The 27,181-nt window shown below is 44.4% G+C and overlaps 1 protein-coding gene across 7 annotated transcripts; it reads right to left on the reverse strand.

Moving 5' to 3' along the window:
- Positions 1-973: 973 nt before the first annotated feature.
- On the reverse strand, positions 974-23,341 carry LOC117874531 (NACHT, LRR and PYD domains-containing protein 3-like). Of its 7 annotated transcripts, none has more exons than XM_034764747.1 (14): positions 23,211-23,341; positions 21,709-21,871; positions 20,863-20,893; positions 17,262-17,562; positions 16,557-16,598; positions 14,564-16,247; positions 13,276-13,428; positions 8,972-9,145; positions 8,599-8,757; positions 5,715-5,837; positions 3,937-4,107; positions 3,050-3,217; positions 2,200-2,370; positions 974-2,009 (listed from the first exon to the last, which is right to left on the reverse strand). In XM_034764747.1, the coding sequence occupies exons 4-14, from the start codon at positions 17,536-17,538 to the stop codon at positions 1,829-1,831; spliced, it is 3,303 nt and encodes a 1,100-aa protein (XP_034620638.1). In that variant the 5' UTR covers positions 17,539-17,562; positions 20,863-20,893; positions 21,709-21,871; positions 23,211-23,341; the 3' UTR covers positions 974-1,828. The 7 variants fall into 7 exon arrangements, with proteins under 7 accessions (XP_034620638.1, XP_034620634.1, XP_034620635.1 ...); XM_034764743.1 differs by having other exon boundaries at positions 20,863-21,003; XM_034764744.1 differs by having other exon boundaries at positions 20,863-21,031.
- Between the last annotated feature and the right edge of the window lie 3,840 nt (positions 23,342-27,181).

Genomic DNA, 27,181 nt, shown 5'->3' on the forward strand with positions numbered 1-27,181 from the left:
ATTTATTTTTAACAAGAACCTGAAGCAAAATTAAATTGATCTTGACTTTAAACAAACAAAAACCTTCTCTTGTTTCAAAAAATGCCTTTGAAAATTTTTCAAGCTCTAAAAGCACAGGGTAGGTGCTGTATAACAGAATTATGTTTCAGAGATGAAGCGATTTAATAATTAAAACAGCATATATGAAATATAAATGAGATATTAATAAATTAAAGTAAATGAAGGCTGCTGAAAGCCAATTGCCTTATAAAAGATCTGTGATAGCTAAACTAATGAGATGTATAAAGATTAATTCAGATCCCTGTTACAGAAGGTGATTATAAATTGCTAAAATGCCACACCAGGTTACTAGGTTGTTATTGAAACTTGTGAAATACATTTAGAAGAGCCTATAAATATTAATAGTGAATGAAAAATTAGCTGCCTTGGTACATTTTAGTCCTAATCCCATTACACGTTCCAGTTTACAAGGCATTAGAGATCTCACACTGTATTGATCTGCAGATGTTATAGACTATGATGTTTTATTAGCTGTGATAGTTAGTCAAAAGCAAAACATTCAGGAATTTATTTTTATTGTCAATATTCTTGGGTTTGATTCTTTGTAGGATTGTCTTTGGGGCAGGAACTACTGGGTGAAATTCTATGGCCTATGTTATATGGGACGTCAGACTAGATGATCACAATGGTCTCTTCTGGCCTTGGAATCTATAATTCTCATTGTAGCAACGCACATGGACCATGGAGGGAGAGAATAGGTTGCAAGAGAGAAGAGTTTGGAGGAGAAACTGGGAAGTCAGTCTGTGTGCACATGGCTAGGAATGTTAAGGTGTGGCAGGAGTAGTGTTTTTTTTGTTTTTTTTTAAATGGAGATATCCTATCTCCTAGAACTGGAAGGGACCTTGAAAGGTCATTGAGTCCAGCCCCCTGCCTTCACTAGCAGGACCAAATACTGATTTTGCCCCAGATCCCTAAGTGGCCCCCTGAAGGATTGAACTCACAACCCTGGGTTTAGCAGGCCAATGCTCAAACCACTGAGCTATCCCTCCCCCCTTAAACACTGAATAACTGATTATTGCATGGCTATATTATTATTTCTAATGCAGTAGCACTTAAGCTCCCCTGTGAGGAATAGTCACGGTATAAACAAATGACATAAAGACAGTCCCTGCCCCAGCCAGCTCACAATCTGGAAATTGGACATGAAACAGGTGATGTCTTGCATTATCCTTTAATTTTGGAACTATTTGTACTACACTGTATTGTTCAGTAATACACAAGAACCAGCAAACATTTACTCACAAGCAAGAGTTATTTGCCCTAGTTTCTTTTAGCATAATGAACAACCACCAGGTTGCAGCTCCAAGGTGACTGTAGTTTGCAAAGTTGCCTTCTAGAAATATCAGGTCACTTGATAAGGTCATTTCTGAAATTCAGATTTCAATTTCTGGGTCTCTATAGGTGGGTTTCCTCTTGCCACCTTTGTTCTCTCTGCCATCACCTCTGCTTGGCACCCTTTATGCCAGTCACATCAGAAAATCCAAGGGCTGGGCAAGCATGGAGTCTGTAACCATCTCATCCTTAGAGATGCTCCATCCATGCCAGGGTTGAGGCTCATGGGCACAGCAGTATAGGAAATGGTTGCACTGCTGCATCCTGCGTTGCACTTTGTTCAGTGTGTAAAGAATTTACTGTAAAAATCCCAGTGGTTTCATTCTGCTACCTTTCCTTAGCACCATGTTTGTGTAACATACTGAAGTTCCCCGAGATCTGCACCTACCTTCACAGCCGAGAAGGGAGAATTGAGTGCAGCGCCTGAGACTCTCTGTCAGTCTTCCTCCACCTCCTCCTCATCATCATGATAATTGTCCCATACGCCATAGATGCGGGCGCTGGAGGTGGATGTAAACTTATTATCATCCAAGCACAGGTATTTCAGAGACAGGGTGTTTTCAATCAGTTGGATGAGCTCCTGCTCACAGTTGTTAGTGATGCCATTGTCTTCAAGGCTACGCAATAGGGAGAAAGAGGAAAGAATCAGAATCAGAGAGCTTGAAAACTTAATTGCTGCCTGAAATCACTGAAACCATCATGAAAATGAAGAATTACAGAGTGCATTACGGTTTTGTAAACAACCCACCCGGGACTCTTTACGGCATAAACAAAAGGAAAAGGAAAAAGAATGGAGCATGGACGTACATTAGCTTCTCAAGATGGCTCTCCTTATCTTTCAGGGCAGAGCACAAGGCTTTCACTCCACCATCTCCAAGGTTATTAAAGCTCAGGTCAAGCCAAATCAGGGTGTTCTTCTGGGAAAACAGAGAGGTGATGGCAGGGACACAGTCTTCTGTGAGGTCAGCATTTGATAAGCTGAAATAACCAGGAAAGAAAAGTTGGATTGATGTGTGTCTTCTGCTCAGGTCTCAGAGGACTGGGTACAGAAGGGCTCCACTCAGCCCTGTCTCCCCAACCCTATCCCGCCCGTGCCCTATCCCCAGAACCCTTCTGCCAGTGTGAGGGAGGCAGCCTTGGCCAGCAAAAGAGTTCCTGTGCACACAGCGAATTCTCTGCTGGCCATCTTCCGACCCTTCGTTTCTTAGACTGAGGCCCCAATCCTGCCAACACTCAGAGAAGACACGACCTAAGCCCACAGGAGGGATTCTCCTGTTGCTGTAGTTAATCCACCTCCCCGATAGGCGGTAGCAAGGTTGATGGAAAAATTCTTCCATTGACCTAGCGCTGTCTACACTGGGGGTTAGGTCGGCTTAACTATATTGCTCAGGGGGTGTGGATTTTTCACACCGCTGAGAGACGTAGTTAAGCTGACAATTTTCTAGTGTAGACCAAGCCACAGGCACATGCTTACTTTGCCTACCAAGAGCAGTCCCATTTAAATGGATTGGGAAGTTAAGCACATGAATAAATATTTGCAAGACCAGGGTCTATGTTAGTAACTATGCTTTGAAACCAGTGGATACCATCCTAAGTGCTAGTTACAGTGCTCAGTTTTCCATATCAACGGTTACACCAGAGCATCCGTCTCTGTTACCTCAGTTTTTCTAGGCAGCAACCTTTACTCTTCAGGCACGCTGCAAGTATTTTAACTCCTTCATCCCCCACGGGGTTGCTCTGCAGGTCCAAGGAGACTGCCGTGTTGCAGAGGAATAGCGAGCAGATATTAGCCATGCTCTCCTGGGTTATGCTGCAAGAGCGAAGGCTTTAAAAAGAAAGATACAAGGAGAAAAGATTAAACAAGCCCTGGACTGAAAGAAAGCTATAGACAGAGATAGTCCAGACTTCAAACTGGAGAGGGATGACTGCTGTAGCAGATATTTTGAACTTACATGGACACGTATTTTTTAGAGCCCCTACCAACCCCTGGATCTCTCATTATGAACAACTCAGAGTAATTCCCACTGGCGAGTATTCACTGTGTAAGACCTTCCTGAAAGTCAAACTGGGGCCTAGATCCTCAGCTGGTGTAAACTTCAGCCCTCAGAAGCATCTAGTATGGGTCACTGTCAGAGACACGATACTGAACCAAATGGTGACAGGTTATAGAGCGGTAGCCGTGTTCGTGGTACCTTAGAGACCAACAAATTTATTTGGGCGTAAGCTTTCATGGGAGTTGCCTTACCTTCCACCTTAACTGAATTGGCTAGTTAGCACTGACCCTCCACTCGGTAAGGCAACTCCCATCTTTTCATGTGCTAGAATACATATTCTGCTTACTGTATTTTTCACTCCATGCATCTAATGAAGTGGGTTATAGCCCACGAAAGCGTATGCCCAAATAAATTTGTTAGTCACTAAGGTGCCACAAGGACTCCTTGTTGTTTGAACCAAATGGAGAACTGGTCTGTTCCTGCCAGTTCTGGCAGATTCCTATGTTCCTATCCTGGATACCAGGAAGACGCCTTAGAAGATTCTGTTCACCTCAGTGACTGAAGCTGATAATCAGTACTGTTCAGATTTTCGCATATTGTTTTCATCAGCTCATCATTGATGGAATTTTCATCCAGGCACAGGGCTAGCGGCGTGAACGTGGAGGTGACCCATTTGGTGAGCTCAAGAAAATACTCTTCAGGGAGACAGGAGAGGACAGCACTAATGGAAAAAGCAGATTTTAACAATAAAAGATATAACAATAAATAGAAACATCAACTCTTTTCCCACCGGTAGCACTTCCCACCTGAGGATCTCTAAGCACTCTGCCAAAGTGCGTACTAGCTGGGGAAACGGAGGCACAAAGCAGTTAAGGCCAAAATATTCAAAATTGGCCATTTGTTTTGGATGCCCAACTTGGAATACTTAGAGCCGGATTTTCAGAGCAGCCAAGCACCCGCAGCTTTCATTCACATCAACTGGAGTTATAGGCACCCGGCTCCTCTGAAAATCAGGCCCAGAGGGGGTCTCAATCTGAGCACCCGAAAACTGAGCATCTAAAAATTATAGGACAATTCTGAAAATCTGGGCATAAGTGAAAGCCCATAGTCATACAGATAGTACAGCGGAGTCAGGAAGAGAACCCATAGAGGAAGAGCCGACATGATACATGATCCTCCTTCAAGGTTCTGTATAAAGTGGCCCTCCCTTGTCAAGATATGCATCGTCTCCTTTCCCTCCACTTCACCAATTAAACTGCCTTTGTCCACCCACCTCAAACAATCACCTTCATGCAATTCAGTTCTCCTGAACTCATACTAGGCCCCTGCCCTCTCCATTTTCAAGCCCCTCTTAAAACACACCAGCCATGCTGCTTTTAGCAAATCTTATTGATTTGTATAGAAAATCCATTTTGTTGCCCCCCTTCCCTGACCTGTGTCTACTTGTTTGTCTGCCCTTAGTCAGTGAGCGCCTTGGGACAGGGGCGGTCCCTTTTGTAGGTCTAGAAAGCACCGAGCTCAAGAGCTGGGAGAATAATGGATTTTCTGGTTCACTGGCATTTCCGAAAAAAAAATTAGTTTAAATAGAGTCAAAAATAAAATTTTTAGCAAATTGAAAAGCTGGAAAAAATTATTTCAGGTTGAACAATTATTTCGGGTTTCATTCAACCCAAAATGAAACATTTTGTCTCGTTTTTGAGCATTTCACATATTTTAAAAAATGATATTAAAAGGAAATTTGAATTGAAAAGTTGTTTTAAACCAAAACATTTAAACATTTTGTTTAGAAAATGTTGAAACAAAATATGTCAAAATGAATTGATGAAATGTCTCTGTCTCCCCAAATCTGTATTTTCTGCCAAAAAACGGTTCGTACAAACAGTTTCTCCCAGCTCTACCTAGCACATCATGGGCACTGTTGCAAACAAATAATAATCATAATCTGACCAAGGGAAATAACTAAAGAAACATTTTCTTTCTTCTCTGCCATTATTTCAGAGATGGGACTGAACTGCAAAATTTGGATCTAGATGTTCCCAAAGTTTGTGGGATTGCAGATCCTGGATTTAGGTTTACTTAATATAGCGACGGGCACAAATCATGAAGTTTGGAACCAGGTCTGAAATTCCCTGAAGTTCATGCATGGGTTTTGATTGGAGTCCTTCTGTAGTTTATTTTTTTCCTTACAAGAGTATATCATTTATTCTCATTTGGATCTGGTGTCTGTCCCTTTGTGGGTAAATATATTCAGGGATGTCTATCTTATTACACTGAACTACTGAAAATATTTCAAGAAAGAGCCATGAAAAAGGGGAAGGGAATATTTACATGCAATCCTTTTTCTTTTCCTTTTTCTCTCCTGTTTTCCTTATTAAACATGTCCAGGGAAAACACTTTTTCTGTGCCTCATTCTTTCCTTTTCTCTTTTCATTCTTCTTTTTCTTTTGGAGTCTGGATAAAAGAAAGTGAAAAAGATTACATCCTAACTATAGAAAAGAGGTGCTAAAAGAATTACTGCATGGCTTTTCCATTTCTTCTTCCACAGCCATTTCCATATCAATTAACCGCTCTGAGATAATCTGGTGAAAGGGGCAGTAGAAATGCCATTATTTTAATCAACTATAATTCATAACAATAACCTTACATTGACTCAAGTTACAAATCTAAAGAAGCTCAGTGTCTGAAAATCCTAGGGTATGATGCCTCTGTGTATGCAGCCCCAAAATCGCACTGCCCTTTTCTATCATATCACACTGCATTTCCCACCCATTGAATATCTCTGTTTCAGATTATTTCCCCCAGATGTATTCATTTGCATGTTTTCAAATAGAATCTCACTTGGTTATGTTTTGCCCGTTTCTAATCTTTCTAGATCTATATTTACATATTCTTGACCAAAAACCAACCAACCAACCCACCCAATATTGCTCGGATGAAGTTAAAGTTGAAAGTACATATAAATTGCTGGGTAGGTGTGTCAATGCCTGAAGTGCTTTAGGAACCTAATCTGCATCACATGTATCTGGGAAGACACACCAGTGGTAATGCTGTGCCCCTGGGTGGGTCATCATAAGCAAGGATCAAACCAACAACCTCGGGATCTTACAAATATGAGTTCTGTCGCCTGAGCTAAAAGGTCTGTCTCTGTTAGCCCAAGATATAGCAGGCTCATCAACCTGGATACGTGGGTCAGTCACCACTAAAAGGGGACAAAGCACTACAGCACGTCTACATACTGCCTTAGGAGACATGCTAATGCTACAGAAGGTCCACTGGAAGGGAGTAGGTTCATGAAGAATTTACTTTGCACGGTTTGGTGGTTGTATTGGGGTACTGTCTGGCAAAGCTCATCAGCACTCTGTTGAACTAAAGTTAATTATTTAGAGCCTTTGAGGAACCTAAAGAAGATCACTGCAGACCAATCATGCTGGTCAGACATTTTTACTTTCATGTTAAACAACCTTTCAGATGTGACTATAAGTTCAGAAATCTGGTTCTATGCACCACATCTCAACTAGATGACTCCAAAAAACGTAACTGTCTCCCACCTGATGTTCTCAAGCTAGAGGCATACATACTACAATGCTAGTTTTGGCAGCAAAACTCCCATTTGGCGACAAAATAAAACCACCTTGATGGCATAGAGCTTTTTGCGGCAAAGTTAGGGTGACAAAGCATCAGTGTAGAGACTGCATTTGTTAAGTCACTGTAACTGACCTCCAGGAGGTATCCCACAATACCCGCCGTGACCACTCTGCTCACTGTTTTGAATGCCACTGCCCTGTATCCAGCTACACAGGCATGCAACCCTCCCCTTTCAAAACCCTGGGGAAGTGTTGACATTCCTCAGCATGGAGAGTTCACATAGCTACTCTCCAGCTGAGTACGCTGGCTCCTGGCAGCAAACACACTCATGCCGGGACTACAGGTAGGGTGACCAGATGTCCCGATTTTATAGGGACAGTTCTGATATTTGGGGCTTTTTCTTCAATAGGCACCTATTACCCCCCACCCCCATCCCGATTTTTCACACTTGCTGTCTGGTCACCCTAACTACAGGGCAGGGGTAGATCATCTTGCTCTGTGGGAAGAGGAAGCTGTGGGAGACCTTGGAGGGAATCACAGAGTCATTGATGTGGAATCCTGCTCTCCCCAGCGCTAGGAACACTGCAACAAGGAAGGCAGGGCAGGCTATTGCTGCGGGGGGTGAGGGGAATACTGCGGTGGAGAGCTGGGGAGGGAGGCGGAGACTGATGGGGGGGTGCAAACCCTTCCCAAAGCATCCTGCGGCCAGATGCACAGTGGGATAGCTACCCACAGTGCACTGCTTTCTGTGTCTATCCAAGAGCTACTAGTGTGGATGCGCTCCACCAACACAAGGAGCATAGTGTGGACATGCAACAGCAGTTTAATTAAAGCAGTGGCTTTATGTCGGCATAACTCGCGTCAAAAAAACCGCATAGTGTAGACAAGGTCTGAGTAAATGGATACAAATGGAGTTTGAGAGACTGTCTTATCTCTCCCTCCCTCATCCCGTTCTTTATGTCTATTTATTCTGCAGCATTTTGCTGTGCTAGTTCCCTTTTCCCTTTCTTTGGGAATTAAATGAGTTCCAGAGTCTCCGAGTGCTGAGACCTGGAAATAAGTGGGGGGTTGCCATGACAACAATTAGCCACAAAAAGCAGGAATGAATTGCCCTGATTTGATCCTGAAAAAAATATATGAGGCTTGGTGAGGAAAGTGGAGTCTGGGCCAGGGCAGGGGTATGTTGTATTCTGAAACAGGGGTGTCTTATATATGCTGGTCAGGCTGAAGTCTGTCATATGGGACTGCTACCTTATGAACTAAAACCAGGATAATCAGACCAGGAAGTTGAGAGCAGGATACTGGAACTTTTAGGCAGTCCATTTACATGCTGAATGCTACAGGCACTCTGAATCTGGATGGTGGGACCGTTCACCCTCATGTGCTGAGACCAAACCTGAGAAGATTGAAATTTCACAGCCAGGGGTTTCAGTGTGCAATCTCTCCATTTTTCTAGGCTTTGGCTATGTCCTAGGAAGGATGAAAATATATGTGAACCCTCTATAAAGAAAGCCCCTGTGACGTTGTTTTATTAAAGCTAGATCCACTTCTTGAGGTCCCAGTGACACCCCCATACTACATATTATTTCAACAAGAGACAAAGGAAGAAGAATAAATTAAAATGTACCTGTTGCCACTCTTCTCCTCATCCTTTGCCTCATATCCAAAGTGTATTTCATCCTCCTCATACCTTCGGAATAAAAGGAATTTGCTCGGGCTACGGCGAGTAGCAAGATGTTGGCAGATGTCCTGGAAAGCCTGGAGTCTGGGGTTCTCAATGTTGAAGCTTGGCAGAAAATAAAATTGAATCAAACCATCTGTAAACACCTTCTTGACCCTCACAAGATAACCCGCCTCTGTGCTGAAGTATGAAATTGAAATAAATGGATGCTTATCATCAGGAAGAACCTGGCTCAGTTTCTCTGAGAGGAAGGATATGGCAGATCCCCTGAGAACTGGTGAGTCTGTCTGATAACTTGAAATGACAAATGTCCATTTACCCCACTGATTCCAGTCTGCAGTCCGAGTCCAGAAGACTGTTCTTCAGGCTATTTACAAATTTCTTGCTTCCCTGAATCCCGTTCACATCAAGGGTGACAATGCCAGGATGAGCTGGAATAACGTGGTCACAAATCGCAATGGCAGTGTCTTCAGAAAGGTTATCTAAAGTTATTCTGTAAGCAGAATGATATCACCTTACTTAGAGGTTTTGACAGAATAGGAAAATAAAATGAGAAATGTCAGGGGAAAACCAGTGTGGTCTCCACTTGGCTAATACAAAATTGAACGGTTTTACTGCTCAGAGGTGATCAGCAAAGGAATAGGAAATGGGGGAGGAGGGCAACTGGGCTAGTGGTCTTTTAAAAAAATAATTTTATATATGAAAGAGACCCACATGGTGTTTTGAAATGAAAGATGTTTTTTTCTGATATGACATCAAAATTTAGATCTTGTCTATCCAATTCTTCCTCTAAAGATTCTATGGTCAACTGGAGAACTGTTAGCCTTACGCCATTAAAGACACCATGCAAGTGAAAACTCATTGAGAGAGGAAGTGACTCTTTAAAAAATTTAGGTTAATAAAAGTACAGACTTAACTAACAGCTATTTAACTCAAACGCAGAGACACATGCGCAAGCAAACTTCTCTTTGTTAATACCCCAGGCCCACCAAGCAAGGGCTGAAAGGAATCACTATCCGTATCTCTGAGACCTCCAATGGGTCATCCACCAAAACCTGAGAAGAACTAGATTTGATATTTGGATATTTCCAAAATAAATGCAAGCATAGGAAAAAAATCCAAATGCACTTTTTTGGAAAAACAGTGGGCAAAAAAGGGCACAAGTCCAATTTTTCTTTTCCTTTTCAAGAAGGTCACCTCTAACACCATCATCTGCATTCACTACAAAGACAAATAAAACAAAATGATGACTTAGAATACCACTTCTTTTAGACACAACAAATCCTGCATCTTGGCAGGCAGCTAGACTAGATGACCCTTGAGGTCCCTTCTAACCCTACAGTTCTAGGATTCTTTACGTTGCTCCGCTATTCAAAACAGCTCTGTGATCTTGATGACACCAACACTAGCTAGGCATGAAATTCACTCCTGTACAGAGGAACAAGGAGGTGCACAGGATTCGTGCTGGGCTCCCTGCATGGGGTGGGAATTTCACTGACTGAGTGAACATGCAGCAAGCTATGACATAGCAGCTCTACCCCACCAGGGTACCTTGCATTTGAGGAAGGCCATTAGAAACACTGAGCTTTATCAAGTTGTGATGCATTGGCACTTACATATATGGAGCTTTCCATCATGAATGCACTTCACAGGCATTAATCTTCACGACAGATCCATCTCACGTTACAGATGAATCAAAATGGAGGTTAAGCAACTTGCAAGGTTAAGCAACTTGCCCAGGGCCCCTCGCAGTGATTCAGCAGCAGCACTGGGATTAGAACTCAGGAGTTTGCTGAGTGAAATTCTCCCCTGTGCGGAGGGCCAGCATAAGGTCAATATCTCAAGTAAATCCTATTTAAACCCACCAAAATAAGGCTTAAGTGGAATTACATGGTGCACTAATCTAGAGCTGTCCCTTTGCATACAGATGTGATTTTATTATAGAAATGTAGAACTGGAAGGGACCTCAATAGGTCATCTAGTTCAGTCTCCTGCACTGAGGTAGGACTAAGTCTTATCTAGACCATCCATGACAAGTGTTTGTCGAACCTGTTCTTAAAAACCTCCAATGACGGAAATTCCACATCCTTCCTAGGCAATTTATTCCAGAGCTCAACTACCCGTACAGTTAGCAAGTTTCTCTTAATGTTTAACCTAAATCTCCCTTGCTGCAATTTAAGCCCATTACTTCTTGTCCTGTCCTTAGTGGTTAAGGAGAACAATTTATCACCCTTCTCTTTATACCACCTTTACATACTTGAAGGCTGTTATGTCCCCCCTCAGTCCTCTCTTCTTCAGACTAAACAAACCCATTTTTTTTTTCAATCTTTCCTCATAGGCCATATTTTCTAGACCCTGAATCATTTTTGTTGCTCTCCTCTGGACTTTCTCCAATTTGTCCACATCTTTCCCAAAGTATGGTGCCCAGAACTGGACACAATACTACAATTGAGGCTTTATCAATGCTGAGTAGAGTGGAAGAATTATTTTTTGTGTCTTGCTTACAACAGTCCTGCAAATACTTCCCAGAATTATGTTAACTTTTTTTGCAGCAGTATTACATTGTTAACCCATATTTAGCTTGTGATCCACTATAACCCCCAGATCCTTTTTTGCAGTCTTCCTTCCTAGGCAATAATTTCCCCTATATTTGTGCAACTGATTATTCCTGCCTAAGTGGAGTACTTTGCATTTGTCCTTATTGAATTTCATCCTATTTATTTCAGACCATTACTCCAGTTTATCAAGATCAGTTTGAATTGTAAACCTGTCCTCCAAAGCACTTGCACCCCTCCCAGCTTGGAATCATCCATAAACTTTATAAGTGTACTCCATTATCCAAATAAATTATGAAGATATTGAATAGAACCAGACCTGGGCCAATTCCCTGCAGGACCCCACTTGATATGCCCTTCCAGCTTGACTGTGAACCATTGATAACTACTCTCTGAACACGCTTTTCCAACCAGTTGTGCGTCCACCTTATAGCTCCATCTAGGCTGTGTTTCCCTAGTTTGTTTATGAGAAAGTCATGTGAGATATCATCCAAAGCCTTCTTAAAGTCAAGATATACCACATCTACTGTTTTCCCCTATCCATAAGGCTTGTTACCCTATCAAAGAAGGATATTAGGTTAGTTTGACATGATTTGCTCTTGACAAATCTATGTTGACTGCTACATATCAACTTATTATTTTCTAGGTGTTTGCAAATTGATTGTTTGATTATTTGCTCATCTTTCTGGGTACTGAAGTTAAGATGACTGGTCTGTCCTTATTCCCCTTTTTGTGGATTAGCACTATATTTGCCCTTTTCCAGTCCTCTGGGATGTATCCTGTCTTCCACAAATTCTCCAAGATAATCGCTAATGGCTCAGAGATCTCTTTAGTGCTGTACGACGTATTTCATCAGGCCCTTTCAACTTGAAGCCATTTAAGGGCCTGTCTTCACATACAGCTGCACCGATGTAGCATTTTAGTGAAGATGCTGCTATGCCAACAGGAGAGCTTCTCCCGTTGGCATCGTTAACCCACCTCCTCACGAGGCGGTAGCTATGTCAACAGGAGAAGCTATCCCGTTGATATAGTGCTGTCTACACGGGGGGTTAGGTTCGTATAACTGCATTACTCAGGAGTGTAGATTTTTCACACTCTGAGCAATGTAATTATACTGATATAGGCCTGGAGTGTAGACGTGGCCTAACTTGTCTAAGTAATTCTTATCTTGTTCATTCCTATTTTAGCCTCAGATTCTACCCCATTTACACTGAAGTTCCTTAGGTTAATCATCCAATCACTGCTAACCTTTTTGTTGAAAACTGAAACAAAACAAAACAAAAAAGACATTTAACACTTTGACCATTGCTATATTTTCTGTTATTATCTTTCCTTCCTCATTGAGTAAGGAGCCTATCCTGTCCTTGGTCTTCCTCTGGCTTCTCATGTAGTTACCCTAGTTTAATCTTGTTTTTTGCCTTGGCCTTTCTAATTTTGTCCCTACATACTTGTGTTTTAATTTTATATTCATCTTTCATAATTGACCAAGTTTCCACTTTTTGTATAATTCTTTTGAGTTCTAGGTTGTTGAAGATCTGGTTAAGCCAGAGCAGCCTCTTATCTTACTTCCTATCTTTTCTATGCACTGGGATAGTTTGCTCGTGTCCTTAATAATGTTTCTTCAAAAAACCGCCAACTCTCCTGTACTTTTTTCCCCTGAGACTTGCTTTCCATGGGATTTCACCTACCAGTTCTCTGAGTTTTCTAAAGTGTGCCTTCTTAAAGTCCACTGTCTTTATTCTGCTGTTTGCCCTCCTACCATTCCTTAGAATCATGAATTTAATTTCATGATCACTTCTATCCCCTATGAGTGTGAAAGGGACAACATATGGAAAGGCTAGGTCCTACTATCCACTGGAAAGTACACTATTGCTGGCCTCTCTTTCAACTCTCTTGCCATCAGATATCAAAGGAGCACAACTATCCTGCTCTGGCTGCGTTTTATAGAAATAGCATATGATTCTACAGTCACTCTCCAAAGCCATAGGAGCCATTCTGCAATGTTTGCCGCTAACGTTCTCTCTCTAGATTGTCTCTTGGAGTGAGCGAGACAAATAGTTGTATTTACCTGCAACGGTCCCTTTCACAGCTCGCTTCCACTGTAAAATACATTTCATCTTCTGCTTCATGCTCCACATACAGTCTGGTCATTCTAAGTTTTCGTAAAAGGTGAGCACACACCTTGAGTACCGTAGACAATGAGATTCCAGAGGCATTAAAACTATAGGGAGAAAAACAGATTTAGCAGTGTTAATATCTGTATAGGAGACTACAGGAGTAGATGCTCTGCTAATCAGGAAGACCTTTCAGCACGGAGACGGATGTTATCACAGGAATGATTGCAATGGACTCCCATGGAGTTTTGGTCTAGTATACAATATGTAATAGTCTTATATCAGATACAGAAAATATCAGCGTGAAGGAGCACTGCACAGTATTTAGTTTATTAACTAACAATTGGATCTGGGCTGAGTAGAGACACTGAGGAGCTGATGATATTCCATGATGGGACCAGAAGAGGCAGGTGTCCTGGCCGGGGTAAAGGAATGGGAGGGGAAGGACGTGGAACTTGGGGGTTACAGAAAAGGAGCAGGAGGCTAGGCATTGGAGATGCAGTGCTATTTGGGAAGAGAGAAGGGTAAGGCTGGGAAGGAAAGGATGAGGATTTGGTTGGGCTGGGATGAAGGATGAGCACTGGAGACAAGTGAAGAGAAGAAGAGGGCAGATACCTGAATATGTTTGGATAAGGGTCTTAATATGAAGCTCTCTGAAGAGTGACTAAAAATGACACTGAGGAGTTCCATGCTTACTGTCTCTCAATGAATATGTCTACACTGCAGCTGGGAGTGTGTCTCTCAGCCCAGGTAGACAGACACATGCTAGCTTTTCTCGAACTAGCATGCCAAAAATAGCAATGTGGACATTGGGACATAGGCAGTGGCATGGACTAGTACCCCAAGTATGGACCCAGAGGGGGGCGGGCTTTGATACTTTGCTAATATTAGCGTAGGAGCACGAGCGGAGCTGGCATGTTGTCTGGATGTTTCCAACTCCAAAGTGAACATACCCAAGGAGTCCAGATGCGGGGAGGCGCTGTTTAACTGCAAACCCTGAAAACTCAACTTATGCTGTGAGGTTCCTTGCTGGCTCATATATAACCGCAAGTAACAAAGATTTTTCAGGCCAAATTTTGCCCTGGATTTCACCTTATTAACATTATTGGGCCCGATTCTGACTTCACTTATAGCAGTGTAACTCCACTGGCTTCTGTGAAGTTACTCCTTGTTCACACTGAGACAAGTGAGATCAGAATATTGTGAATTCTGCTAAAGTTTGGTCACATTGATGGTACTTACTGGATCTGTTTGCATTTCCCTAGCAACGGAACCAGTTTGTTCATGTCTCTCTCTTTCAGACTGGCCAATTTCAGCTGACTGAATTCCTTGGCATGCTGCAGACTGTACAGGATCACCTGTTGGTCATCCTGCCCTAGACTGTTCTCCAGGAAGACCACTTCCTTTATCTCCTCCAAAGCACTTATGACGAACTCCTCATCCTGAATCTCAAACAAACAATGCAACAGCTCCAGGAGGAGATGGCTCTCCTCGCCCTGTTCCTGGCAAATAAGAAGCGCCTTCTTAGTCCATTTCAGCAGCTCATCCTTTGAGATGCCCATGCCGGTTTCATAGTACTTTTTCAAAGGCTTTAGTGACTTGTTGTTGTTCAATCCAAACAGAAAGCGAACAGTTAAGATCAAATGGCTTTTATTCTCCACAAAGGCTTCTTTCAAGAGCTCAGAAGCTTTCTCCTTGTTCCAGAAGGTGAACAAGGCGGCAAACAGCTCCTGCACAGTCAAATGCACAAAGCTATAGATAGTTTCCACAAAAATGTCTGCCTGCAGCAATTCCGTGAGGAAAGTTGATGGACCCTTTGACACCTCCAAGTTACACTTTCTCAGCATACTCTCATCAAATAGCACTTTCTGGTCCCTCACACCACCATAGGCCAATGATCCAAGGTTGTGAAAAAGATCTTGTGTGGATGTCTGTGCGCGACCATGGGACTGCAATAAAGTGGCCACAAAATAGGTAAATATTTCGGTGGTTGTGCTCACCTTCTGACTGAGCTCTTCGCTATACCTTAATTGAAGGCTCAGGGTTGTACAGACGATCCAGCAGATGAGGGGGACGAAACACATGGTGAACACTACATCATTTTCTTGGATATAACTGTAGGCAAAGGCTGCTCTCGCTTCATCTTTGAAGAACTTCTTGAAAAACTCCTTTCTGTCTTCCTCCAAGAAGCCTACAATCTCTGCCCAGAGGTCGGCTTTCATATGGGTCTCCAGCATTCCTACGGCTAAGGGTCTCGTCGTGACAAGAAGGCATGCTTCTGAAAGGCTCTGGCTGCTGAGGAGACTTTCCACCACAGCTGCTGCTGTTGAGTGAGGCGTGTCCAAATCACAGGATAAGCTTTTATTTTTATCATAATCCTCAGGAAACCTGAGTTCATCAAAGCCGTCGATGATGAACAAGACTTTTTCTGGGCAAGACAAAATTTCCCCTATCTCTGGCGTTGGGTGTCCCCAGTTTTGTAAAATTAATTGAGCTAGGCTCAGTTTTTCTGTTCTTTGGTTTAGCTCCCTGCAGCTCCAATGAAAAACATAATCAAATCTGCCCTGGTAAAGCCTCCCAGATGACCAATCGTACATAATTTTGCCAACTGTAGCGGTCTTTCCAATCCCTGCTATTCCTTGTAAGATCACTTTTCTGGTTATTGTGCCATCTGATAACGTGTCAAAAAGATGTTCCACATTAACATGGGAGTCCGCAAAGCTGCTCAGCTTCCTCATGATATCCATGTGTCTTTTTCCTCTAGACAGTAGCTCATGTTCTTTATCTTTTGCTTGATGGTGTTTTTTTACTATAAAGAGCTTTGTGTAGCGGTCTTCCAAAGACACCCATTCTCCTGGCCTGGAATTATAATCCTTCACTCTTCTAAATTTTTCCTTCACAGAGGCCACATAGTTCGCTCTGTGGTCTGGAAAAGAGAAGAGAATAGTTTACCAGAATTCTAGTCCATTTAAGAACATATCCTTAAATATATCAATATGACAGAAACAGTCATTTTTAGAGGACATTTTACAGTAAAGATGGCCTGAGCTGCAAAGCTCAGATGTGGATCCAATTTCCTTACAGTTCAGAGATCTTCCTAAAATCCATTTCAGATAGACATATCACTTTGCTAGTCCTCAGTGTTAAAAGAAAAATAGGCTTTTAAAAAGATTGAGACCCATGTAGTTTTTCAACAGTAAGAACTAGTGCACAAACTGCTGGGGCAGTGACTTACCGATGTCAGGGGGCTTTACAGAAACAGGTCTGGTTTTCCATACTGAAAGAAAAGACACACTCGATCATGTCTTGATTCCCGGACGTGCTATCAACAGAGTATATATGTCATATCTATGATAACTCTATAATGATACAGAATATGAGCCCAGAGCCGGAGCTGTGTCTAAAAAATTCACAGTGCAATCCAGCAAGGAGTTTGAAGATGGCCTTAAGGGCCAGTATGACAATTAGGGATTGTTAGGGTACAAGGAAGCCCCAGCCACTCCTTTCATTAGCAGCCAGGAGCAGAGGTAGCCTAGGAGCCACTATTGCCTTCTGTCTAGGTTCTGATACTTCCCTCGTCATCCCAGCACCAGAACACCTTCCAGTAGTGCATTGAGATGACTAACATCTCCCATGTGTGGTTCGTTCTCTCTCTCAGCCTCTCTCCAGGGGGGAAGTTGGATGTGCCGTGGAGTGTTTTGTTTTGGGGGATTTGTTTTTTAAACATAGACATTGCTATGTGTTTTTATTGGAGAAGGCAAGGCTCTGTGCCGCTGAAGGATCACCCTACACCAGGACAATCTCCTGTGGCTTTAGGACCACCTTGCACCAGGACTGCAATGCCAAGGGGCTGCACTAAAAACACAGAATCCAGCTCCTACCTTTCATCTCTATCTATACTTACAGACAGGGGTTAGATATCATCCTAATCACCACCCACCTTCAGCTGACTTTCTTCTCAACCTTTCAGCCAGATCCTTATCATTGATTTGATCCAGCACGTTTATCACCACCTCCACAGCATACTCCTGTTGGTAGTATCTAATCAGCAGATCAACCATGTCCGTTACATCAGCTTTCTCCAGATGTCCCTTGGGAATGTTTGCATAGCCCTTCCTCAGTTCAGTGTCACTGAGTTTCAATTTAAACTTCTTTCTCTGTCCCTCTACCAGGTCCTCCAAGATCGTCAGCAGGATGTCTTGGCACGTTTCTGTCATTGCACCCAATGAAGGTCAGTTGCCTTAAACAAAATAAAGTAATTTAAAAAAAAAAAACACATTTTAATGCATTCTGACCTTCCATTTTACTTTACTGTAAATGGAGTTGCACGGAATAGTGTTGATCTAGCAAGCTGATGAAGGCTACAGCCATCCTGATGGGTCACATTAGAAATAAACAGGCACCAGCACAGATGAACTGAATATTTGAGGCCAGATCCTCAGCTGGCCTAAATCTCTGTAGCTCTATGGACTTTAGTGTAGCTATGCCCATTTACACCAGTCAGGGACTGTCCCTTCCATGCGATGGGATGTATTCGAACATGTGTAATGAAGGGCTATAAAAAGCGGCTTTTTTTTTTCTTTTAAAAGTGTTTGATACCAGGGGTGAAGTGGCCCAGGATGCGTGGCCTGTTTGGGAAATGGCCTCTCTCTCTCTCTCTGCCTCGGTGGACATGATTGAAAAAGTATTCCCCTCATTTAAAATGAAAAGTTGTGTCCAGCCAGCAAGAAATGAAGGCCGTTTGAATAAAAAGGCCAGTGGAGGAGTTCTGCTAGAGGGCAAGTTGATTGAGAGCCTGGGTGTGAATGGGGGGTGGGATCTGTACTAAAGAGGAGTGGTGCCCACTGTAGCATTTGTTGACGGCACAGCATCCTGACCCATGACCCAGCATGGCTGCCCCCTCACTGGATCCCCCCATAGTCTTTCAGTTCATCTCATGACTGAGCTGTAGCACCCACCAATGGTGGCTGCCTTGCATGTCACGCAACAAAAAGTGCAAAAATCTAGTTTGCTTCTGTCATTATTTAGAGACCAACTCTGCAATGCCAGCAAAGTCCATGGGAGTTCCAGGAAAGGAAAGGCAGCAGGACCAGACCCTTATTATCTGCATGTGTGACATCTTACCCTATAGATGGTTAATTTTTAGATTCAAACATACAGTGAAAAGGGTATTACGGGTCACCTAAGGAACCAGCAGATCAGTCACCAGGAAGATAGGTCTTTAAAGGTAGAAGTAAATAGAACTGGAAATCTTGGGATTACTTTAAAGGGACTGCTCAATACACAGAGTTGCTTCTTGTAGAAGGGGCCCTTAGTGCCAGTTCCTCTGTATTAAAACTTGGGGACTAATGGGTCTGGCGGTCTCTCTGCTGTTCCTATTTAGGGCACATCTACACAGCCAAAAAAAAAACCCCAAACCCAAAAAGACCCGCAGCAGCAAATCTCAAAGCCTGGGTCAACTGACTCAAGCATGCTGCAGAGCTGAAAATAGCAGTGTAGACGTTTGGGCTCAGAAACCTGGCAAGAGGCTCAGAACCCAGGCTCCAACCCAAGCCCAAACGTCTACAGTACTACTTTTAGCCCCGCAAACCCCAGTTAGCTGTCCTGCGCTCTGACACTCACTGCTATGATTTTTATTTTATTTATTTATGTGTTGCTGCATAGACATACCTTTAATTGCAGCCTTAGGCCTGGCCTGATTTACCATGGTAAATTGAACTAACTTACGCAACTTCAGTTATGTGAATAACGTAACTGAAGCTGATGTAGTTAGAGCCACTTACCGCGGTGGCTACACTGCGCTGTGTCGGCGGGGGAGCATCTCCCGTCAACGTCCCTTATGCTTTTCGGGGAGGTGGAATACACAAATTGACGGGAGAGTGCTCCACAATCAATTTAGCGTGTCTTCTCCAAATACACTAAATCGACACTCGCTGCATCAATTGCAGCAGTGTCAATCTACCCGTAAGTGTAGACATGCCCTTAAGAATGCACCACGAAGTCCAGTATACACAATCATCCAGATGGTGCCATAACACATGGGAGATCTGAATGGTTCTGGAGGCTCAGTGGTATGTCACATACCCTGGGGCACAACAAAATGTGGAAGCCCAGGAACATTAGAAAGGGAGCAAAAGCATGATGTGGAATCTCCACCGTTGGAGATTTTTAAGGCCCGGCTTGACAAAGCCCAGGCTAGGATGATTTAGTTGGGGATTGGTCTGCTTTGAGCAGGGGGGTGGACTAGATAACTTGAGGTCTCTTCCAACCCTAATCTTCTATGATCCAACCATACCTGCTAGGCCCCAGTCTGCAAAGGGAGTCAAGCCTGCAGGGGACTGTTTCAAAGGGAGAACTGATTTACTGCACCAGGTTCAGCTGGTTCTCATATTATCCCAATCAATTGGCTTATACCTCCTTTTGGGGATGGCAGTGTGATCTAATGGTTAGAGGATGGGTCTGGGAGTCAGGAGACCTGATTTTCAGTTGAGTTTCTGTGACTGGTTTACATGGGAGCCTGGCCCAGTCAGCTAAACTCGCTGTACCTCCATCTGTAAAATGGGGATAATAATCCTTACCTACTTTTGTAAAGTGCTATGAGATCTTTGGTTGAGAAGCTCTGTGTATAAGTGCTAAGTATGTTTACTAAGGATACGATTCTGTCACAAAGGTCACGGATTCCAGGACCTACAGGACTACTTCTGGGGCAGGGCCGGAGCAGCTGTCAGCCTCAGGACCGCCGGAGCAGTGGCCCCAGGGCTGAAGCAGCGGCCGGGATTGGGTCAGCCCCCATAGCGCTGGACCAGCGGCTGTCAGCCCCTGCCACAAGAGCAGTGGCGGGGCTGGAACAGCTGGCCAGTGGTCAGCCCCAGGGCCAGCAGAGCAGCGACCCTTGGACCGCTGGAGCAGCTGGCTGGCCCCAGGCCCCTGGAGCAGTGGCTGGAGTTAAGTCAGCCTCCCTTGGGCTGGAGTAGCAGTGGGGCAAGGGAGATTTAGGTTAGCTATTAGGAAGAACTTTCTAACAATAACGATAGTAAGTTCTAGAATACGCTTCCAAGGGAAGTTGTGGAATCGCCTTCCTTGGAGATTTTTAAGAACAGGTTGGACAAACACCTGTGAGGGATGGTCTAAGGTTTACTTGGTCCTGCCTCAGCACAGGAGGGCTGGGCTTGAGGGCCTCCTGAGGTCCCTTCCAGCCCTTAATTTTGTATGACTCTATGGTCAGAGTGAGCAGAGAAGCCTGGTTTTCCTTTGGGTTGTACGCCCCAAAAATAAATCATGAGTGCTTTGGGTTCAGGGTTTATTTTATCTGAACCACCAGTCCTACGGCCTCAGATCAGGTTCTGATTTTGTCCTGTTTCTATAAGAAAGAAAAGAGGCTGTGCTGAATTCTTATAATCCATGGGGAACCTTGGTCACTCCTTTAAAATTCTGATTGGGGCTGGAGGGGGCAAAAAATTACAGCTGAGATAATACAGCAAGATTCACACACAACTCACTGGAGAGAACCAGTGTGTGCATCCAAAAACCAGCCACTTAGCATACCGGTCACAAGATGAGTTCTTTCCAGTGCTGAAAACACGCCAAATGAAAATGAAATTTGCCAGCTCAGCAACCGCAGAGTTTTATTTCCTCAAAATAACAAAACTGAAGACACATTCTCCTCTCATGCTGCTGGTAATCTGGAATAATTCCACTGAAGTCAATGGGCTACGTTAATGTAAAACCAGTGGGGGAGGGGGGACGAGAAAAGAGTTAGGCCCAAAGTGTTTCAGACACTAACTTCCCGCCAGCTGACTCAGTGCTGGGAAAGGTCAAAAGTCAGTTTATCATATTTCCAAGGCAAAACAACAAATCCTTAATTCTACAGAGTTGTTAAAAGATGGATAAACATGACCCTTTCCTAGATTTCATATGGTTAGCAGAATTAATGCAAGTAGCAGTAAGAATGATTATATTCATTTATACTGAAAAGGGATCTTAATACAGAGTAAATGAAAGAATAAAAAGGTTAAAGAAATCACTTGGTTTTCCATCCATCCACCCCCTCTGATGTGTCCCTCAGCAGCCAAGCTGTATCTTTGTACTCGTATTCTAGAAAAGTATGCAGAGTACGCACTATTATAGGGCCTAGCAGCTAGGGCACAGTTATGCACTGGCCTCCAAAGCAGACCCGAAGAAGGGGATGTGAGGGTGGAGAAGGATATATTGGCCAAAACCCACTTGAGGTAGTTTAACAGACCACGGACACTACAGCAAAGGCCCTGCCTATGGGTTGAAGGTGATACCCGCATCACCCTGCACAACTCCTCTGCACAATCTCATTTGTTTGGGCTGTGCACAGGGACTAAGATATGGCCGTAAACCATAACATTCTCCTTCCTCACCTTCCCTCTGCACTCTCCGTCTGGGGTGGCCCTAAGCTTCTGCTTGGAATCCAATCTTCAGACTCTTGAATTAGAATAGGTCATCTCCAAGCCGATTTCAGCATAATTGCTACAGTCACTGTCACCAGGATAGATTAGTGCTTGCTGTTGTGCTGTATAGCCCCTGAATAGGAAAAGACCAGCCTTCTTCAGTTTTACCTACTGCAATATTTGTCATGAGATCAACAGAACTGTGACATCCAATCTGTATAGCGAAAGCCAAGAAACTGAACAGACTTACTGCATTAGAGACTTAAAAATGTTTACATTATTTAATGCAGAGGCTAGAAATGGTCCCAGAGCAAAACCCCAGATCCAAAACACCCCCATAGCTGAATGTCATGATAGGCCTCTTGTCTCTACCCTGGACTGAACCAAAACCCTGTACTGAACTTTGTAGCACAAACCCCTCTCCAGTTTTTACCTTCTCTTACGCAAGTTTCTGATGCTGTTAAACACAGAAAGCACAGCACATTTTGAAGCACAAACACACTACAGCTTGGGAAAGCCCCATCTTCACTGAAATGCACCAAAGCCAGAAAGAGGCCCATGCTAATTTTTTCCCCTACTGTTATTCACACCTTCTTGTCAACTGTTGGAAATGGACCATCCTGATTATCACTACAAAAGTTTTTTTCCTCCTGCTGATAATAGCCCACCTTAATTGATTAGTCTCGTTATAGCTGGTATGGCAACACCCATTTTTTTCATGTTTTCTGTGTATATATATCTTCCTACTGAGTTTTCCACTGCATGCATCCAATGAAGTGGGTTTTAGCCCACGAAAGCTTATGCCCAAATAAATTTGTTAGTCTCTAAGGTGCCACAAGTACTCCTTGTTTTCAAAGCCAGAAACTTAGTTCTGTTTCTACATGCTCTGGGCGGCTGAACAGCGAAGCTGCAGAGCCTAGTTTGACCCGGTGCTCTGTGCTGCACTGTGGCATGGCTGGCTCCAGCCAGGTGGCGCGACTATAGCGCCACCAGTGCTCCAGGCAGCACGGTAAGGGGGCAGGAAGCAGGGGGGGCTGGATAGAGAGCAGGGGGGTTGAATGGGGGCAGGGGTCCTGGGGAGCAGTCAGGAAGGAGGGGGGGGTTGGATGGGGTGGAGAGGGGCAATCAGGGGTGGGGGTTCCGGAGGCGGTCAGGGGTGTGTGGATGGGGCAGGGGTCCCGGGGCGGGTGGGGGGGACATCAGGGGGCGAGAAGCAGGGTGGGGGGGGAATAGGGGCAGGGGCCGGGCCATGCCTGGCTGTTTGAGGAGGCACAGCCTTCCCCTAACCGGCCCTCCATACAATTTCCGAAACCCGATGCAGCCCTCAGGCAAAAAAGTTTGCCCGCCCCTGCTCTAAAGGATCTTAAGCCTGTTAGGAGTATTTTAAGAAAAAGAGGAGATCTCAGACCACCTGCTTTGCTTGAATCTAATCTCACTTCTGCACAAGCCAGACAGAAAATATACAAATTTACCTTTAGATTTTTCTTCAGCACGAGAAGTGCAAGTGGCTTGTGTGTGAAATTCTCACGGTGCCCAAACAAACAAAGATTTCCCTGTCAGTCTGTCCACGTAAGTAAGTTTTTTTATGCTTTCCCCCGCCCCTCTCTAGGAGCCTGTTTTCCTTTCTCTTCCAGTTCAGTTTCGCTTTCAAGCCCTGCACCATCTGCTGGCTGGCTTCTGCCATAGTGCAGAGCTGCTTGTCAGCAGAACACCAGGAAGTCTGTTTATTTCAAATGTATTTTGTGGCTGGCTACAAATTTTAGCTATTTTGGGCCAAGGGGGAGAGTGAATGTAAAAGCCAAAGGGCCCATGTAGAAACTGCTGTGCCAGCAGTCACCTCTTTCAAAATCCAGGGGCTGCAGCCTGGGAGTCCCTGCTGATCAGCACTACCTGGGAAGTTTCAGAGTAGCAGCCGTGTTAGTCTGTATCCACAAAAAGAACAGGTGTACTTGTGGCACCTTAGCTGTGAGGGTGAACGAGCCACATCTACCAATGTGATATATGCCATCATATGCCAGCAATGCCCCTCTGCCCATTTCAACTGTCTTATCACGACAAAAGTATTTTTCCTCCTGCTGATAATAGCTCATCTTAATTAAATAGCCTCTTAGACTAACGCAGCTGCTACTCCGAAACCTGTCATTTTACCGTAGTATCTGAGTTCTTCTGCCACAATCCTGCAGCTTAACATTGGGGGTTGGGTCTAGTACACTTCCCTGAAGATCCTACAGTTTAATAGACTGGGGGTGGGATACCAGGAAATACCCTCCTCCTGAAGATCCCTGGGAGGGAAGATGTCAGGAGGCAGGTAAGGCTATGAGCAATCTTACTTGCAAATAGCAAAAGGTAGATAGGCAAGGTTAGGGTATGTGTAGTCTCCCCCTGGGAAACCATGTGTGACAGGATGGGGGAGAGGGGTGAGGTCATGAACAGCTTCACCTGAGGTTGTGATGAAGGCTTGACCAATCAGCAACCTTGGTTATATTACATAGGTTCCCTATATAAACAACCTCAGAGCTGTACCAATTATAAATAATGCACCCCCAAATGAATATGGCACCTGGAACCCAAGAGGAACTCAGAGCATATTTATGGGTGGGCTACTGTCACAGGGCAGCAGTGAGTAAGAGTAGCTCACTGAACAAACAAAACAGTTATTTTCTCTTGCCAGGATTTAATGTTTTTGTAAATAAGCTCAAGACACAATGGTCCCTCTCCATTCTCATCTTTGCAGGGTGCTGTTAGAAAACCACCACATCGTGGTTTTCTGTCCAGGAGGGCTGACTATCCAGTCAGTGTTTCCTCAGATCAAAGCCACCCTTTAGCCAGCCACACACACTCTCACTCTTCCTCCTCTTCCGATCTTGCAACTGTGCCCTGAAACTGAAATGAACACCATCTGCATTGATTCCTCATTAATCCATGCTGATCTCGCCTTGGTTTGCTCAGGAAGCACTCAACAGGTTCACTCTAGCTCAAAGAGCAAGGCTCTTTTCAAAAGCAGCTTCTAAGACCTCTCTTTGTTCCCCTTTTCTGCTGGGGAATTTCCCATGCTTCTCCAACCCCAACTCTCTGCAAATGTAGCGACACAAACTGCAACTGTCACATTAGGAAATTCTGCTAAGGAGCAGTTTATGCTACTACACAGGCAACCTGGGCAGAACCAGCTTCCGTTAGCTCGGCCAGTCTCTTTAGCATATACATTGTTCTGCCATGGCAGAGTCATTCAATGTTAACTACTCTTTTAATTGTTCTGGGGCCAGTCTGATTCAGTACACTGAGGAATACAGTTATACATAAAGTTCATTAATCAGAATTCATCAATTGTACACAGCTGCCCCAAACCATCACAATACCCATATAAGCTAGGGCACTACTGATGCAAAATGGGCACAAATGGGAAAACTAGCTCCAGGCCTCTGGCTTGTTTCTAGGAGAAAAGTTAATAGTCTTAGCCCAATTCCCGTTGAACAGGTATCAACATTACAAAACTCCTTACTAGGGCAGTGTCACCAAGAAAGCAGAGACAAATAAGCACAGAAATGGTTACTCACGCTGTGCAGTAACTACGGTTCTTTGAGATGTGTTCCTTCCCCACCCCCATGGGTGCATCATTCTAGGTGTGCTTGTGTGACTTGCACCTTTGATCAGAGATTTCTCATAGCAGTGTCTGTTCTGCCCGTGCATGTTACTCAGTCTTGTGACCTATGGCGTTGCTATATAGCATGGCATGGGTGAACTGCCCTCACTTCCTTCTCTATAGCAAAGCCCTATAGCAGAGACATCCAAAGGAGAGGGGAAGGAGAGTGGCTAGTGGGGCATCCATGGGCAGGGCCGGCTCTAGGCACCAGCAAAACAAGCAGGTGCTTGGGGCAGCACATTTGCAGGGGCGGCATTCTGGCCATCTTTTTTTTTTTTTTTTTTTTTTTTTAAACTCACTTCCTACCCTCTCGCAACACTGCAGAAATGGAGAACTCATGGGACCCTGGGAGCTGTAGTTCCTTGCCTAGCTCCCTGCCTATAGAGCCAGCCCTGGAGCAGGGAAAGAACTACATTTCCCAGCAATCCCTTGGCAGCTATTAACAGGAAAGGGAGTGAGGTAGCTGAGCCATGCTGCAGCTTGCTGTGAATGGAGAGCTGGCTGCTAGAACGGGGTGGCACTGTGAGTGGGGGACAAGCGTGCCCAGCCCAAGGAGTAGAAGACTTCCCCAGACTGGATTAGGGATACTGGTGTGACCTCACCTTGCAGCCCCCCAAAGAAGGAATTGGGTGGACTAAAGGGACAGTGCGCCTCTCTATCTGAAGCCTAGCAAGGGAAGTACGTGGATCCCACTAGAATTTAAAATGAAAAGTAAGGGAGGGGAGGCTCTGCTAGAGGACCTGGGCAGCTTTAAATACAGTACCAGGCACGTAGGAGGATTTATACTTCTGAGCCATGGAAGCAGAAATTGACTTTTCTTTTCCAGGTTTACCTAATATTCAGAAAGGGAATCTAGCACCTGCCTTCCAGATTTGAACACCCTCAAAATTCAGGAGTGCTCAAGCTCAATTTGGGCAGCTCTTACTTCATTTCTCCCAAATCAAATATACTGATCCACTGTAACTTGCTGTAGAAAAAGTAGGATAAAATTGAGCAAGCAATGCTTCCCAGTGGTTCTTAGGACTGGAATTGCTATTTTCAACAGCCATTGCCTTTTTTATTTGTTTGTTTAAAAGGAAGACAGTGATATTGCATTGGCAAATTCCCCATAGAAACAAAGAGTGGAACAAAAGAATAAAAAAGGCACCTCAACTTTTCCTCATTTATGTAGGCCAGTCTTATAATATGCATCCAGACATCCTCCAATCACACAACCTGAAAATTGTTCCACTTTACTGCAGTTCTGTAACCATATGGGAACCAATCCTGTCTGTGTTCTGTGCACATCCAAAATTCCTGCGGAATGACCCGCCCTGGGAGCGAGTTACCAGTGACCCAGGGCTGGGACAACAGGAGGGTGCAGGTTGGGGGGGGGAGCCCAGGGCTGGGATGGGGGGCAGCCAAAATTTTTTTTGCTTGGGGCAGCAAAAAACCTAGAGCCAGCCCTGTCCATGGGGACTCATCAAAGAACCATAGTTACCACACAGGGTGAGTAACCCCTTCTTCGAGTAGTGTCCCCATGAGTGCTCCACTCTAGGTGACTACTGATCAGTTCCCTCTAAGATAGAGGGGACTTTGGAGTTGAGTCCAGTGTGGAAGAAAGTACAGCCAAGTTGAACACAGTATTGGAAGTGCCCAGCCGGGGGCACAGGGTCTGGAGGCTGCCCGGCAAACTGTGAAGCTGGTAGCGCTCGGGCAGCCCCCATGCCTCCGGACCCTGCACCCCCGGCCGGGCACTTCCCCTCCCGGGCTCCGGCGGCGCAGGGTCCGGAGGCATGCGGGCTGCCCGAAGCCGGTAGCGCT

This window comes from Trachemys scripta, chromosome 3 (genome assembly GCF_013100865.1).
Source record: "Trachemys scripta elegans isolate TJP31775 chromosome 3, CAS_Tse_1.0, whole genome shotgun sequence".
In the NCBI taxonomy this organism is placed as follows: domain Eukaryota; kingdom Metazoa; phylum Chordata; order Testudines; family Emydidae; genus Trachemys; species Trachemys scripta.